At 42.9% G+C, this 18,324-nt stretch overlaps 1 protein-coding gene across 2 annotated transcripts in view; it reads right to left on the bottom strand.

The window, feature by feature from the left end:
• Window positions 1-339: 339 nt before the first annotated feature.
• Window positions 340-18,324, bottom strand: part of RSPO2 (R-spondin 2) — a 104,953-nt gene continuing 86,968 nt past the window's right edge. For both annotated transcript variants that reach the window (XM_053395438.1, XM_053395439.1), the window contains exon 6: window positions 340-1,177. In XM_053395438.1, coding sequence (XP_053251413.1) covers window positions 1,068-1,177 — 110 coding nt within the window. In that variant the 3' untranslated portion in view covers window positions 340-1,067. The remainder of the gene's footprint in view (window positions 1,178-18,324) is intronic.

Below are 18,324 nucleotides of genomic sequence, written 5' to 3'. Positions count from 1 at the left end.
TTAAACAGATGGGATCAGTTCATCCCATTTCTTCACACATTTGCAGACATTGTAAACAAATCATTTCTCATAATTCTACACATTTGTCCACTATACGCATTGCTGCACATACTTTTCACCAATGCACACATTGTAATGCATGTTTTGGTCAGAGATGTGCATCGCAAAATTTGGAGCGCTGGAAATTCCAAAGTGTTTTCGGCTGCCCTGCTGGTTCAGGAACTGCAAATTTGGTTAGGTTCACATTCCACCACCCCACCCAATCCCTAACTGGAACCAAAGTGACCCGACACCAAAGATGAGTAATGACTTGCATATACAGAAAAACAGACACAGGCGTATTGTAAATAGGTTTATTTATACGTAGACAGCATAATATGTACACATGGGAACTGCTATGCTCCAGAAATACTAAGCAGCAACTCCTGTGATATATCAGTCGAGAGCAGTTTGACTATACAACTGTTCCAATACAACAGGTGCTGAGGACAAAAAGTACATTATCTATGAATATCTGCTTAGTGTTATTTACTCTTGAAAAATGTACAAGATGAGAAACGAGAGGACATATATGCAACGCTAAACTCCCCCGAGTTCCTTTCCTTATATAAATATGCACAAGTCCGTCATCACCCAGCGATGATTTGCAGCCCGAAGCTCCTGCTGCAACATTCCATGCCAAGACGCTGGCTGCCTCCATCTTGCAGGCACCGACTGAAGTCAAAACAGAAAACGAAACAAAAAGAAGAGCTTTTTGGATACCCACACTTACTGATTCAACTCAGTGCGCTTGTTCTGTCCCTGGAGTCTCCAGGGTTTTTTTTGGGGGGGGTAAACCAACGACGACGGCAATAACGACAACGACAAAAGTATAAATAACACACATACAAACAAGCTTGTGGACATATCCTCTCTCTTTTTTTCCCTCCACAAGTTATTTGCAAACCAATACTGTCAAAGCAGCAGCTGAATTGCAGTGCATCAGTGTGCAGGAGCATTTAGCAGCTTCTGTGCATTTTGCAAAAAAATAAAAATAAAAGAACAACAGAAACACATGACCAAAGTCTCTATTGGCCGGCTCGGTCTGTAGCTAAGAAGAGGCTGTGCTGCTTCTGTGCTCGCTCCATTAAATTCTTTTTCTTCTTCTTCTTGTCTTTTATCTTCGGTGTCCTCTTTCCTATAAGAAAGAGCACACACACATCGTAAGCCAACTGTGAGCAATTAGAAAAAGACATACCTTTTTGAGAGACTGGGAGAAGAGAGAGAATGACTACAAAAAAGTTTGTATCGGGCAGCTGGAGCCCGTGCCCAAAAGAAAAGAGACAATGCCAGCGACAATGGACTCCTCGCAGCAACTGATCCTCATCCATAGCTGCTATAATGAATGGAGTTGGGGCATCACGTGGCAATCCTCTACACTCCCTCCGATGGGCACCAGGAATGTGGAGAGGGAGGAGGATGAATAAGGTCATGGTCAAGTTCCATGCAGCGCTTTTAAAATGTTGGGAAGCCACATGAACACCAGTCACCGCAGGGAGGTCATCTTTAGCAGCTTTCAAGTGTGCTACAACTAGGAATGGGCACATCTGTCCGTTTTTGTTCCACCAGTTTCTCATTCTTCCCATCTTAAATTAAGTTTTCCACATTTCTACAACCATTTGCATTTTAAAAAACCTCATCAGCATTTTAGTACCCATTTCTCCTTAAAAATACATTGTTGTCTTGATTGATGTATATACATTTATGCAAGCAATTTCCCTTAATATAATGCCTTTTTGTGGCAGTGTTCCATGGACTTGTCCCATTAACACGAAGATTTCCACTTGCATAATGGGACTTTCCCTCCTCCTCCTCTTGCGCATCCACTGTACCCTCCCTAAATCTGCTCTAGAGGGTTGGGGGAACCCCTAGAAAATATATATATATATGGGGGTGCATAGGAGAAGGAGGAAGAGAGAGAGAGAGGAAAACCCCAGTGTACTAGTAGCAGTCCTTGCACTGATAGGACCCTGCACTAAATACAACCCACTGTTTGGTTGGACAACTGCATTGCAACATTCAGCAAAAGTGCAATTTCCAAAGGATGGCTGTGTTTTGGGTCATGCGTTGCTTCGAGAAGTGTGCATTTGTTAGCATCTCAATAAAATGCAAACAAGGCCCCCACCATTCCTAGCTCCAGCCCTGAATGGTATTACTGGTTTGGGTGGGAACGGGGCCAGATGATGCAGCACAACAATGACTGCTCTTCCCAGGAGTGCCAACTTGAATAAAATATGGGGGGGCAAGGTAATCCCCACCCCACATTGATTATGCCAGGCAGGGCTTACATGCCCACCCCCATTATTTTTTTTCAAGTTGCTACCTCGCCTTGGATCTTCAGATAGGGCTGGGAGAGCCCCCTGTCTCAAAACCCTGTAGTGCTTCTGTAATTTGGTGTAGACAGTACTAGATATGACCAATCGTCCGACTTGGCATCTTCCTTTTATGGGAAGGGCCATAGTTCAGTGGAACAGCATCACCTTTCCACAACCCAGGTTCAATCTCTAGGTAAGGTAGAGATAGCCTCCCATCTGAAGACCCTGCAGACCTGCTGTCATTCCAAAGCTGAGCTCAGATGGACCAACAGGCTGACCCAATATAAGACAGCTTCTTCTGTTTAAAAATGCATCAAGCAGAATTTTATGGAGTAAAGAACAAACTCCGCTTTTTCCAAGGCAGTCCCTTGAACTAATTAAGCCAGCAGTTCAGAGCACAGCCCTCCATTTTTTCCAAGGGGAAGCAGTCTAATGTCATTTGTTCCTCCTCTGAGTGAGAACTGGATCAAATTGCCAGCATGCTTTTGAAAATACGTCATGTCCCCCGTGAAAGGGCAATGAAACGCAGTAGACTTAAGAGACTCTAGATCACAGGCTATCCCAGCAACCCACAGCAAACACTATTCTGGTGGTGTTTCCCTATTCCAAATGCACCCTCAGCAAAGGCATATTTGAAGATGCTAAGACTGTCCAAGCTTTGAGGGCCTGGGATGAAAGGGGCCTCCTTTTTGCAGTTTGGCACAGGGATGTTGTTAGAACTCAGCTTAAGCAGAACGGCATAAAAGGACAATGAAAGGGGAGGGAGGAGGAGAAATAAGCAAATTCAGGTTTCATGCTGCTCCGTAACAGTCACACAATTGGGGGCAGAGTCATACAAACTCCTTTACACACTGAAAGAATTTGTAGAAGACGCTGCTGGACCATGTGGCTGAAGCCCTTTAAAGCCCACATTCACACATTTAAAGTGGTATTATACCACTTTATTCTCGCAAATAATTTTGGGGACTGTGGTTTGTTAAGGGTGCAAGGAAGGTGGAAAAATAATAGATTGCAGCAATTCAGAGAGTGGATGGATGCACCAGAGCAAAAGGCTGGTGCATATATTTTATAATGTTGTTGGACAAAGCATCTCACACTTACATAACAATTCTTTATTATAGTATAATTCAGTACCATGCATGGGCAAGGCCTTCATCTGCTTGGCAACAGGAGTCACCTGTAGTTTCTTTAGGTTAGAATATGCACCCTTCAGCCACAGGAGGGCACTAGATATTCACATTTAAAATCCGGAGTGGTAGAATTAATTTATTGCTCTCTTATTTTGTTGTGGTGGTATTAGTTGAAATGATTTGGATCCCACGTAAAGTGCTGTATCCAACTAAGTTTGACTCAGAGATGGCCCAGTGAAATTAGTGCCCATTAATTTCAGTTGATCTGCAGCATTGCTAACACTGGGTAATACCCACAATTTTGGAAGGTGCCACACAAGCTATTTTTCCTACTAGATTTTAAAAGAAAAACATGTCAAGGGCATGATCCAGCCAAGCCTATTCTGTTGGCAGGAAAGGGAGCTGAAGTGCATCCTTAGCTCTCCCACAGAAAATTAAGAAAATGTGGCTACGCCTCATTAAGGCTCTGTCGGACCCCATTTCCCTTCCTAAAAACCCTTCCTAAACACTCCCATCCTTCATGCTAGGGCTACAATTCCAAGTTTCCTTGTGGAAACTTGTTCACCTTTGATCCTTTTCCATCCTCCCCATTTCTACTTCTCTTTTCTACAAAAGGTAACTAAACCGCCATCTCAGTTACAGATGCAGAAAGATCTCAAGTTGTTTATTGATTTGCTTGTTTGACATTCTCGGACTCCCAAACTGGCTTCCATATAGCAGTCCAAACAATATCTATGAAACACAGGGTATAATGTGAAACATCAGCAGTAAAAGAGCAGGCGAAATAATAAAGCAGTGGAAGCCGGGGCTGAGGCTGATGATAATCTAGACATGGCCTCTGAAACCTCGAGGGATGAGAATAGTATTTCCAATAGAATGGAATCCCATCAATATTGGGACGTTCAATGCCTCTAAAGCAGGTATGCAGTCCTCTATATGTTTCTGAATGACACCCCAATATTTTGGGTCAGGCTTGCTGGGGCTGATGGGAGTTGTAGTTCAGCAACATCCAGAGAGTCAATGTTTCCCCCAATTTTATCTGGACATTGAGCAGAAAACTGGGAGGTGGGCTTATTTTTCAAATGTCAGATTGGCTTAGAAAATCGATGGAGCTATTCTAATTTATTTTGTGAATAACTTGGATCATTTCTCAATCAGCCCAACCTAAGAAGGGTCGAGAGTGCTCATCCAGCTGTACCCGCAATCCGCCTCTGGTATCTGGCTCTAAGCAATGCATCTTGCCCCTCTAGTTTTGCACAACCAGAAGCACAAGTGACTGTCATGTGAATGTGCCCCAAGTGGAATGCCTCCTTTGCAAAACTGTGCTGCAAAAGTTGAAATAGTCTCCCTGTGGTGAGTGATCCCTACCCCAGCTGTAAACATAGGATGTCTGTCATCATGTCAAGAATCGCCATGTCCCTGCAAGACATTACCTGCCATTGCTGGGAAGACTCTTAAAAGAATGATGGTGATCTACATAGCAAATCCTTCAGCTGGGAACCACTCACTGTAGAGAGGGTTGGTCCTGCAGCTCACTCCTGGTGAGCATCTTGTATGCATTGACCTTAGTTAAAGACTGGTTAGAAACCGAAGGATTGAAAAATCCATGGCGCTGAGCTAATGGCATCTCTGTCATTGTTAATTACATACAGTGGTACCTCGCAAGACGAATGCCTCGGAAGACGAAAAACTTCGTAAGACGAAAGAGTTTTTCGTTTTTTGAGTTGCTTTGCAAGACGATTTTCCCTATGGGCTTGCTTTGCAAGACGTCTTGCGAGTTTGTTTCCTTTTTTCTTAAAACCACTTGAAGAGGTGCAGTTGCGACTGACCGTGCTTCGCAAGACGAAAAACCGCGCAAGACGAAAAGACTCGCGGAACGAATTAATTTCGTCTTGCGAGGCACCACTGTATTTACCCTGCTGGTTGGTCCCTAGAGCACACACAGAGTGGCACACCACAAAATACAGAGAATTGCAATACCAAAACCACAGCGAACAAGAAACCATCAGAATAGACTTCGGAATTACAAATTAAAAACAGACAACGGATGGAACCCAAATTAGCAAGCCTCACGCCTAGGGGACGGGGGAGAATTTCGGTTTGGTTTGCATTTCCCATTCAGAACATGCAAAGTGAAATTGGCAGTTCTCCAAATTTTGCAATGCAGTTCTCCGACGAGTCAAGATTGCTCAGAAAGGTGTGCATATTAGGACAAAGGGACACGTAAAACGCTGGTGAACTTTTGAGAGGATTTCTCTTTTTTTGTGGGGAAACTGATGTGGAGAACTGAAGTCAATATGGGGAAAATGAGAAACTGACTTGCTCATCCCTATCTTCACCCACGTTCAAAATATATGGAGTCCTGGAACTTGATTGGCCTCCTTGAAGATGAGTTTCCATAGGACAGGAGTCCCAGAAAGAAAGCCCTGTTACTAGAAGAAGCCAATGTAATATATGAAGGGAGTTGCATCAGAACAGGGACTCTCCAGATCTTAGGCTATGGAAGCCAATGCAATGGGCTATGCAGCTTGAGAGCAGGTTCACCTAGGTCCTTGATATTTCCAAAAGGGCAAAACCTGCTCTCCACACTCGACATTCCCACATTTATTCAGTTACTGAACTTCAAAATCATTGCCTTCAAATTCCTGTTACTCCCACCAAGAGCATCCACACACAACTCCTTAAGTGCAATTATACTACAAAGCCATTCGGTGCTTCAATGGAGATCAATAAAGTAAAGGATGGAGATGAAAGAGCTGCCACACCATGAAAGGGTTTATTAGCCTACTTTGGGTCATTACCTCTAGGAAACTACCAAGGTGGATAAGTGGGCTGTTCAAACACAAAACAATGACCACCAGGGTGCTTTGTGATTAACAAGCAGAGCTTCGGGGTGCTTCTTTGAAAGCAAAGTAACTACTACTTAACAGCTGTGAAAATGTTCGGTGCTCGCAGCGGACCACTAAATTAAAAGCAACTTGCAGCTGATGGTTAGGGATCAGTTAAACAGGTCTTTAGACAAAACATCAGGAGAGCACGGAAAAATGCACCACGTCTTGCATTCTGGCTTAGATTTCGCCCTGCTTAACGTTTCAAAAGCAGATACTTTGCCTCCCTGTGCTCTCACCAGGCTCTGCTTGGCATACCTTCTCTCTCTCTCTCTCTCTCTCTCTCTCTCTCTCTCTCTCCCAATGCCGCAAAGAAGGGGGGGGCAATCCCGTGATTGTGGCGCCGGTAAAATTTAATTTCCACAATGCAAATCAGATTATGCTCCATTAAGGGCCTTTTCTACGAAACGTCAAAATGTTGGGAATGTATTTGCTCGTAGCCAGTTTTTCATTTGTAGAGTGCTACTCGTTAGAGAGGTGTGCGATAAATAAATAAGATGATGGACACACACAAAAACCCCTTCCTCCTGCAAAAGGGCAGAAAAACAATACTATACTTGTAGTCAGGGACTTTTTTCCAGCCGTAACTCAGCGGAACTAAGTTCTGGCACCTCTCAGGTGGGCGCCATTGCCATTATAAGAGAACAAGGGAGGCGTTCATGGTGAGTTCCAGCACCTCTTTTTCTAGAAAAATAGCACTGCTTTATCATGTACAGTGGTACCTCGGGTTACATACACTTCAGGTTACAGACTCCGTAACCCAGAAATAGTACCTCAGGTTAAGAACTTTGCTTCAGGATGAGAACAGAAATTGTGCTCCGGCGGCATGGCGGCAGTAGGAGGCCCCATTAGCTAAAGTGGTGCTTCAGGTTAAGAACAGTTTCAGGTGAAGAACAGACCTCCGGAACGAATTAAGTACTTAACCCGAGGTACCACTGTATATAGAGCAACTGACACATTCTGCACCCTTGTAGTGCTTCAGAACACTTTAATTCAGTGCTGTCCACTCTGCAAGCAGACAACTCTTCAAGGTCTCAGGCAAAGGTCTGTCCCAGCCCTAAGATGGGGAACCCCGTGTTCCTCCTAATGTCATTGGACTACAACTCCCTTTCAGTGAGTCCAAAGATCCCTTAAAGCAGGCCTGGACAGTCTGTTGGACATCCACATGTTGTTGGAACTCACCAGTTCCCCATCGCCCTTGGCCACTGGTCATGCTGACCGGCTGATGAGAGCTGGAGTCCAACTACCTTCAAAGGGATGCCGGCCACCCGCCATTTAAATACAGGTACCTGCCATACACAAACCACTAAGCTATAGCTCCTGTCCAAATGTACACTTATACCAAAAGAGACCCATTTCAAGTCTTGCACGCTCAACAATCGCTAGCTAGAAGCTGTCATGCAACTTACAATGCAAACAGGAAAAAGAAGATCATTTGTACCGCCAGCAGCTATTTGTATTAGTATTTGTTTAACTTAGAAGTCTATCTTTATTCCATATGCCCTGAGCCTAGAGCTTTGCTGTACTTCTGGCCCGGAGTCTGCAGCTATGTCTGGCGCAGAGACACCGCCTGGGGAGGTTCACGTCATGTTTGGATGGGTCAACATGAAGATATTCATCATTGCTTCAGAGCTACTAAACCAGTCGTGCTCACAGATTTTTCCATAAAATATAAACCTCCAACTTGATGATAATTGTGCAGACATGGATGTCCACAATCACGGGTGAAGTTTACTAAGCTTTGCTGCTGTGCCATTTTAAATTCATTCTAGTTTCTGTGGAACTGAAATACTCTCATAAAAACCCAGGTTGGTACAATTCAGGAAAGCAAATCATTTACTATCAGTTTTTCCTAGGAAAGAACATTATTTCCAGACTTTAATGTCCAGCAAACTATGGTTTGCACTAGATAATGGAAGAAGAGTACCTAACAAGCTCATCACTTGCTTGTTCTCAAAATCACCACCACCACCATAGTTCATCCAGCAACGATACTTAAATCTGAACCAGGTCACTGGGACTTTGCAATATGCAGCCTTGGTTTGTAGGGAGTGCTTAAACCAGCCTTCCCTAAGCAGATGTCTTCAAGGTGTTTTGGACTGCAACTCCCATCATCCCTGACCAGTTGCCATGATGTTTGGGGTTGATGTGAGTTGTATTTCAGAACATCTGGAGAGTACCACATTGGGGAAGGCTGGGCTTAAACCAGAGTTTCCTGGTCTGGACATCATTGAGAAACTGTGGTTTAACAAACCAGAAAGTCTTCTCTGCATGAGCACCTGTTCTATCAAATCACTGCTGAACTGAGACATCTGAACTGAGCGTGTATCAGTGTCTTAAAAAAATACTGAAGAAAGTGCAAGGAAGTTTAACAATTTACTAAAAAGGAAGCTGCTACTCATTGCCAGCCCAAAAGACCACCATTAAAATTGTTTTGTTGTTTTTTTAAAAAAACTGCCTCATATATTGTAAAACCTGAAGCGAAATACATATTTTTGCTTTCAGTTAAGCCTAGGCGCATCTAACTTAGTCTGGAATCAATGTCTCCTTCAATCTGTGCTTTAAAGACAGAAAGAAAGAAGAGAGAAAGATTACCCAAGTAATGTTATAGTTGGCATAGCTATTTTTATTCGTACAGATAAAGAAAGGTTTGATTTATTCAAATTGTAATGTATACTCAGATATTTCTGTCTTCTGGCGAAAGATTTAGCACACGTATTAATGTCTCTGCTTTAGTCTCCAAGAAGCAGCCTGTTTCCTCATCATCTGTGGACTTCAGGGGACCTTGAAAATGAACTTTGCTAGGTTACTGTATTTTTTCACTCTTTTGGATGCTTAGTCGATTCCCAGATTTTATTCTGAACCATGCATCACCCACTGAGACTAGGGATTGCAGGGGATGATTCATTCGGTCAGTACTTTTTTGCAAAACAATATAACTGGTACCTCCTGAACCCATACACGAACTGAGACTCAACTTCCTTCAAAACTCGCCCCTCTCCAGATGCTGTGAGGCAGTCCTGAAACCGAAAAATGCATGCAAAAAAATCTTATTTGGGGGAAAGGTTCACACGAAAACCACACTCACTGCTGAAATCAATGTACAAAATGCACTACATGGGGGGCAATGCTTGCAAAAATGTGTATATGAGGTAAACATGCATATAAATGTGTATATTAGAAGAAATGTGCAGGAATGCACATTTTGTCGGGGGAGGGGAAATCACAGAGAGAAACAGAAATGGGACAAATTGAACTTATGATTGGAAAAGGGAAATGGAAAAAGATGTTGAAATACACATTTAAAAAAAAAACCGAAGCATTTTTACTTGGTATTATAGGAGAGGATATTAATAGGCAAGATGTTAAATTGTTTTTATACACAACAACAGCGGCAAGAGTATTGTTAGCCCAGAAATGGAAACAATAAGAGATGCCGATGAAAGAAGAATGGCAAACAAAATTAATGGACTATGCAGAATTGGACAAAATGACAGGAAGGATTCGAAACCTGCGGGACCAGAGATTTACAGAAGATTGGAACAAATATATGAACTATCTGAGGAGCACTTGTAACCAACAAATTATGCTAGTAGGACTACAAGAAGCTGTGTAAGGAGAAATGTATGAAAGATTGCAAATTAGAGAAAGAAGAGTGATAATAGTTATGAATTAAATGTAATTGAAGAAGTGGGAAATGTATATTTAGATATTAGACTGGAAAATTTTCAGATGAGATTGATGGAAGTCAAAAAAATTGTATGACGTTAAAATATGCTTAATTACCGTTAAATAATGATATGCTGAAAATTAATTTAAAAATTATATTTAAAAAAAGGGAAAGGAGAAATGGATAGAGATGGAGACTGATAGGTTTCTCCATCCCTGAGACTGATGCTGCTGTTGTTTGCACATCACCTGCACTGAGATTCTTCCAAAAGAAGGTGGTCAGAAGAACACCTCAGAAGGTATTCACCTCCAATATTTTCTCAGTGTGAACGAGGAAGTGACCTAGCCAGGCAATGAAGTGGCATTTCTTACCCTTGACTAACACATTCTAGTCAGGCACAACCACTCAAGGGGGACTCTGGTTAGAGCAGGTTCAGGATGAGGCACGAAGCAGGGACTTCACCTGGGCAGCATCCCAAGGGCTAGATAGAGAGGCTTGGGGTGGAGCACATTTGTCCCCTGAAGTTCTTCACCCTGGCCCTGAAACAATCTAGCAACTTGAATCGTTGAGGTGACTGAACTCAATCTTGCAACTTGAATCATTGAGGTGACTGAACTCCAACCCTGTAGTTGGAGAGCCAGCGTGGTGTAGTGGTTAAGAGTGGTGGACTCGTAATCTGGTGAACCGGGTTCGCTTCCCCGCTCCTCCACATGCAGCTGCTGGGTGACCTTGGACCAGCCACACTTCTCTGAAGTCTCTCAGCCTCACTCACCTCACAGAGTGTTTGTTGTGGGGGAGGAAGAGAAAGGAGATTGTTAGCCGCTTTGAGACTCCTTAAGGGGAGTGAAAGGCGGGATATCAAGTCCAAACTCCTCCTCCTCCTCTTAGCACCAGGCCTCAAGGTAAAATAACCATAAGAAGAGACCCACTGGATTAGGCCAGTGGCACATTTAGTCCAGTATCCTCTTGTCACAGTGGCCAACCAGAGGCTTGTGGGAAGCCTACAAGCGCAGCAGCATTTCTGTTCCTTTGGGGGGGGCTTGGCGGAGATCTGAACTGGGGTGCTCTAAGTAAGTGCTCCTCAGTCATGGAAGGAACACGCAGGAAACAGCAGCTATCATGTGGAGTCTTGCCTCACACCTTTCTTTACAGAGAAGAACCAGCAGGCAAATGCCCTGTGGAGATAGCTGGGCAATTCTAAATTGTATTTACACAAGAACGGATCACCTTAATCTACAGGATGATGGAGAGGGGTGATGTAAGATACCTTCATGAATAACGCCATTAAAGGGTTTACTGCTGACAAGATATCTGTAAGCCACAAGCTCATCTGTAAAGTTGTGGTTTTTTAAAAAAAAATGAAAATAAAAACCTGGCCCTGATCTACTTGTATTTCATCCCCCTTGGCCCTAAAATTCCATGTGGCAGTTGCTATTTGTTGCCAGCTTCTTAAAGCGGATCTGTTTTCTCATAAATGCAATGTTTACTTGCTAGGGAACTTAACATCTCATAGGCTAGACAGTGGATCACTCTCAAATTCTCCGCTGATACAATGCTGTGCATGATCCCTGAACGCTAAAGCTAAAATAAAATAGATAAAATAATGAATAAATAAAGGGGGGAGGGGAGTCAGCCGGCAGCTGCTTCCAAACTTGAGCCAAAACCCATCTAGCTGATCCAATCAGAGGAACCACAGGCTGCAAGGATGGCTCCGGCCGAAGCAAAGTAAATTAATCATCTCGCAAGCCACATCTCACAGCCAACAAAAATCACTTTACTTATGAAATATGAAATGAAGATTTGAACTTGGCTCTTGGGAAACATAAGGTTAGCATAACAGCCCACCGCACCAGCAATTCCGGCACAGGACCCAGCAGGAATCTTAAGCATCACTTCAAGAAACATTTCCCTGCCAGCATGTACAATTTCAGTTTCACGACTCAGTTCCTAGAGCTGCACCCAGGTATGTGCCTGTTTAAGCACCGCAGGTGAACCTCATAAGGAAAAAATACCACCACCAACCATAACTTCTTTTTAAAGTTTATTGTTAGAACGATTGCGGTTGGGATTTGGATTTGCAGGTCAATAATGAATTAGTTTTTAACCTACATTGCAGCCTAACCCAAAACATGGAACAAGGTTACAGAAACCTAGCTTTGATTACTAAGGGAAGGGGGACAGACGATATACTTCTAATTTTTCAGATGTTTCCTTTCTTTTTTCACTTTGTCTCAGTATAATCCGTGCACATCCTCCCTCTCAAAATTGCTTATGCAGGTTTTTCTTAATTTCCTTTAAAAAATACTCAGTTTGCTGAACTGGTACAAATTAAGCAGACATCATTTCTTTCTAAAATGCTCCATTTGTTGAACTGGTACAAATTAAGCAAACATCTTTCTTTCTTTCTTTCTTTCTTTCTTTCTTTCTTTCTTTCTTTCTTTCTTTCTTTCTTTCCTTCTTCCTTCCTTCCTTCCTTCCTTCCTTCCTTCCTTCCTTCCTTAAAACAAGATGCCCTGGGAGCTGTTGGCTAGAAGAAAAATTGCCCAGAAACAGCACTGACGCAGGACGAGCTACATCAATCACAGAAAACTTTTTTTTTTTAATCATTTGATTTTTTTGCAGAGAAACCAGAGCAACAGTTTTCGGGATGTAATGTGGAACTGTAGCAACTCCTGACATCCACAGCAGATTGTACAAAGTGCTACAAAAGCAGAAGCATGACCTGAACAGTTTGGCCAATAGAAAGGCTTCAGCGGTCCTTTATGGCCAGGAACTATCACAGATAATGGATGGGGACCTTGTGGTTCCCTGGTGCCATCAGCCCCCAGCCAGAAATTATCAATTATCAGGGGTGTTGAGAGTTCTAGTCCAAGAACATGTTCTGCATCCTTGCTTTAAGTTGTTGGGCTATATTATACCTACAACTGTATCTTCCAAGTCTACATTTCTATGATTATAACCATTTGGTAGACAGGAAAATCAAAGCTTGATTGAAAATGTTCAGTAAGGTGCAGGCGAAGATTCAACCGTACAATTTATTGGGAATGCTGTAGATTAGGGAGAAGAAGAATAGAATTGAAGAATTGGAAGGGTCTTGCTATTGATATCATATGTGGTAAGGTAATAAAAGCTTTATGGGAGATGATATACAGTGGTACCTCGGGTTACATACGCTTCAGGTTACAGACTCCACTAACCCAGAAATAGTACCTCGGGTTAAGAACTTTGCTCCAGTATGAGAACAGAAATCATGCTCCAGCGGTGCAGCGGCAGCGGGAGGCCCCATTAGCTAAAGTGGTGCTTCAGGTTAAGAACAGTTTCAGGTTAAGAACGGACCTCTGGAATGAATTAAGTATGTAACCCGAGGTACCACTGTATAATGAAATGGGGGGGAAATCTTTAAAATAACTTTTGTTAAAAAACCAGAAGCTTTTTTATTATGAATTATTAGGTACCAACATTCCAAAGGAGCAGAAAAGACTTTTTATGTATGTGACAACAGCCACACGGATGCTACTAGCCTAAAGAGGGAAAGAAGAAAGAGTTCTTACCAGAGAGAAATGGCAAACTAAGCTGATGGACTACGTCAAAATGGCAAAGCTGACTGGAAAGCTCAGGAACCAAGTGGACAAAAACATTAAGAAAGAATGGGGAAAAAATTCATGATTTATTTAGGTGACCACTGTAAGCAGATGCAAACATTAGCAGGATTTTAATCCTACTTGTAATGTAACAAATACGATGGATAATATGGATAGATATAAAATATAGATTATGATATAATATGCAGTTGAAAATGTTGACATTAGGGATGGGGGGAAGTCACAAGATTCAGAGAAATCTCTGTATATGGGAATGTATTTGGTTTTGTTATAAATTGATATTTGAAGAATCAAATAAAAAAGATTATTAAAAAGAAGAGTTGGAAGGGTTATCTAGTTCAAGCCCCTGCAATGCAAGAATCCTGACCACAGCTTTCCCTGGGGGGTTCAAACCACCAATCTTCTGGTTGACAGCCAGACACCCTGACCCACTGCTGCCAGCACAACAATCAGAGCTACGGTGAAATACCAAGGGAAATAGAAATATGAAAGACTGATATAAAAGAAGGTCGCATAACTATATATAGCTGTTTCGTCTTGGAAGAAGATCATTAAAAGGATCTCTGGTTATAGCATCAATTGTCTGTATATGTGGAATGCATACATATACAACCGTCCCTTATTTGGCGGGGAAGTCCCTTATCCTAGTGCTGTGTCCCACTGCTGTCCCTTATTGATGATGTCCCTTAAATTTCCTGGGTTTCAAAGGAAGCAGCTCCTCTCCCTCCCTCCCTGCCGGCCAGGGAGGGAGGCTCCAACTGTGTTGCTTGGCTGCGTTGCTCACCCAATAAGGAGTCTAAGAATGACTGGGGGGTGGAGCTTGCATGCCTTGTGCCGATCAAATTGGCCACGTTGCCTGGGGACTCGCCTTTGCTCAGCGCTTCCCAACGGAGAGGTGATGGTGGTTTTCCTTGCTGCATCCCCTTTGCTGGGTTGCTGCGCTGTGGGAACCACCGCTTGAGGCTTCGTTTGGCTGCTAGCTGGGCTTTCTGCCTTTAGCTCAGAGGGGCTCGGAGGTTGAACATACCTGTGCTCTGACAATCCCTTATTTTGGCTGCTGATCCTGTATTTTCGAAGCTGCTGGTCCCTTATTTTCAAATCTTTAAGTTGACAGCTATGGGAATGTATGGATGGATGGTGTGGTCCTACCATTAGACAGAGTGAGGTGGCTGCCTCAGGCGGCAGATGCTGGGGTACAGAGAGCGGCGGTGAGGCATTTGAGAACAGCGCCTTCTCTGTGTTTGACACAGCTTGCAATGCACTACCCAAGCTAGCTGCTGCCCTGAGGGGAAGGGAGGATGCCTTCCCGTTGCCAGGGTTTAAATAAGAGTCATCTGCCAGTCCAGCTGGCTTATGTAGTTATGTGGAATAAAGGGGCCATCTTGTACTCTGGCGGTTCCTCTCTCTTTGGCAAGAGAGGGAAGCTGCTAGCCTCACAATTGGCTGGAGCCTTCCCACATGCAACAGTCCCACCCTAACCCTGACCGCGTAGAAGAAAAAATATGTCAAATGTGATTACACATTTAATGTAACATGTAGCTTGGCCCTAATGGTGCTAGCTCTAGCCAGAGTAGATCCAGAACTGACCTAGATTGCAATGGGTCTACTCTGAGTAGGCCTATCATTGCATACAACCCAATACCATTTAAAGTAATTTGATTGTGTGGTATTCAACTACGTTTTCTTCAGAAAAGACGTCTGGAAATTAATGGGCCTTAGTCATGGGCATTCATCTCAATGCATCTGAGTAAGTTAAATACCACCCACTGTATTAAATGTAAAATGAAACTTAATTTAATTTTTAAAATGTCATGGAAGTGTACATTAGGGTTGGCTGAATCTATGTATTTGTGGTGTACGTCCATTTAATTTTAAGTCATTTGGGTTGTTTTTTTAAAAAACTGTAGAACATTTTGGTTTTGAATATATATTTCATCATGACAGACTTAATATAATAACTATTTTTATCTCAACGTGCATTTCTAAATTATTTTATCTTAAAATATTCATTTTAAAGTATTTTTTGAGAAGAGAACTATTTTACAAAATCCAGTTTCTGGTTGTTTTTTCTAATGAAAACCCAGTATGTTTGAGGAGTCCAGGATTCCCAAGTACCTCCCTCCCCTTACACTTACGGTCCTGCAAACATCATTGGAAGCAAATATTTCAATGGGGGAAGTTTCCAAAGGACAAAGCACTAGCAATTATCTCTGGAAACTTGGCTTGAACCCCGCCCAGAAAAGTAAAGGTCCACTTTAATGAAACTAGGAAGGTCCTGAATGGTCCTGAACAGCTGCAACAATTCAAACATGCCATACAACAGTAGCTCTTTCTTAGATCGCACTCATTTCTGAAACAGGCCATGCTAGGTTCATGCAGGAGCTTAGAAATTAGGTTAAAAACCCTCAGCAGTTCAAGAAACCATGCAAGTCAGCAAATGCCTTTCGAAGTCATTTTCACTTAAAAAATGTCTGCAGTAGAGATGCATAAGCCAAATGTGTTGGGGACTATAAAAATCAAAAGCCGATACGAACCTTGGCTCACGAAACAAAGAAACATCTCCAAATTTCAGAATTATGTCCATAATTAAATACTCAATTTCCTGCTGTTTTCCTCCCCTTTAAAAAACAAATCTAGGCGGTTATAAACACAGAACGATGCTTCAAGGAGGAGCGAACCAGATCTAATTATTATTCCCTGCTTTTATTTTCCAGTGAAAGTCCTGGCATGAAAGCACAGCAAAAAGTCCAAGCGAGGCAGGATACCGCTTGGAGTTATAGCTTACATTTAAAAAAAGAAGAAGAAAAAAAGACCTCAGTAAGGTCATTGCTAGCTCCTATTTTTAAAAGGGAAGTATGATTGTTAGGGGAAAATTTGATTATAAAACTCGCCTGGTATTAGCTTCGTCCAAACTAAGCATAAACAAACTCTTTTTTTAAAGAAAAAAATTAGTTACTGAACCATGCAACCACCAGCAGTAAATGTTATCACTTCATTTTCTGCAAAATAGCTCAAAAACCTTAAACCTCCCCTTGCTTAACCCATCCAGCTATTCTCTCAAACAATTATGTGAGCTGTTTGCATTCCCAAAAGGGAGAATTTGGTGGCTGGATGGCCCACGTGACCTGTCAAGAGCCCTGTTGAGCAAAAAATGCTGGAAGGTGAAGCTTGCGGCAACAGCTTAGTAAATTGCAATGCTGGGCTTGCATGGAATTTGCCTCTTTTGCTTTCAGCGCTGCCATCTTAAACACACAACGGATGGTGTCCCTTTGAGCCTAGTGGGACTTACTTCTGAGTAAACATGCACATAGTTTACTAGTGAGTTTTGTAATAGGCCTTCTCAGCTGATGGACCAAGCAAGCCAAATGCAACCCAGCAGTGATTCCACAACTGGGCCAAAGCTCAATGGCACAGTGTATGGTGGCTTTTTTGTGCAAATAGGCCCAGGTTCAATGTCAGGCATCTGCAGAAATGGCTGGGAAAGACCTCTCTGAGGAGCCCCAGAAGAAAGCTCCCAGTCTGTGTAGAGTGGGCAATATGGAGCTAAGTGGGCCACAGTGGACTCATAGGATTGTAGAGTTGGAAGGGACCCTCAAGACAACCTAACCCAATGCCCTGCAATGCAGAAATCTCAACTGAAACATCCATGACAGACAGCCATCCAACCTCTGTTTAAAAATCTCCCATGAAGGAGAGCCCACCACCTCCTGAGGGAGTCTGTTTCACTGTCAAACAGCTCTTTCCACCAGAAAAATCTTCCTGATGTTTAGTTGGAATCTGCTTTTTTGTAACTTGAAGCTGTTGGTTTGGTTCCTACCCTCCAGAGCAGGAGAAAACAAATTTGCTCTATCTTCCATGTGAGAGCCCTTTAGATATTTGAAGATGGCTATCATATCTCCTCTTTGGCGCTCCTTTTCCAGGCTAAACATACCCAGCTGCCTCAACTGTCCCTAACAGTTACCTCATCCAACCCACATTTTACCAGATTCTCAACAAGAATATCATGGGGCACTTTGTCCAAACATTGTCCTTTCTCCTTTCCTTCTGGAACCCTCAGAACTGTTTCTGAGGATACTGAGGAGGGTGCTATAAATTGGCATGGCATGTAAATTGGATGAGAAGTTACTCAATTATTACTTGTTGCTGTTGTTTAGTCGTTTAGTCGTGTCCGACTCTTCGTGACCCCATGGACCAGAGAACGCCAGGCACCTCTGTCCTCCACTGCCTCCCACAGTTTGGTCAAACTCATGCTGGTAACCTCGAAAACACTATCCAACCATCTCGTCCTCTGTCGCCCCCTTCTCCTTGTGCCCTCCATCTTTCCCAACATCAGGGTCTTCTCCAGGGAGTCTTCTCTTCTCATGAGGTGGCCAAAGTACTGGAGCCTCAGCTTCAGGATCTGTCCTTCCAGTGAGCACTCAGGGCTGATTTCCTTCAGAATGGATAGGTTTGATCTTCTTGCAGCCCATGGGACTCTCAAGAGTCTCCTCCAGCACCATAATTCAAAAGCATCAATTCTTTGGCGATCAGCCTTCTTTATGGTCCAGCTCTCACTTCCATACAATTATTACTAGTCATGCTTAATCCCCATTAGGGTGTGACTGAGGCCTCCTTTAGGGGGTACATTTGTTTTTGTACTCCTGCAAACCCTGGAACTCCCAATGCCTGTTACAGTGGTAC

The sequence above is a fragment of the Podarcis raffonei genome, chromosome 7 (assembly GCF_027172205.1).
Source record: "Podarcis raffonei isolate rPodRaf1 chromosome 7, rPodRaf1.pri, whole genome shotgun sequence".
NCBI lineage: Eukaryota > Metazoa > Chordata > Lepidosauria > Squamata > Lacertidae > Podarcis > Podarcis raffonei.
Note: the sequence above shows the minus strand (reverse complement) of the source record. Positions and strands in the feature narration are given on the sequence as shown.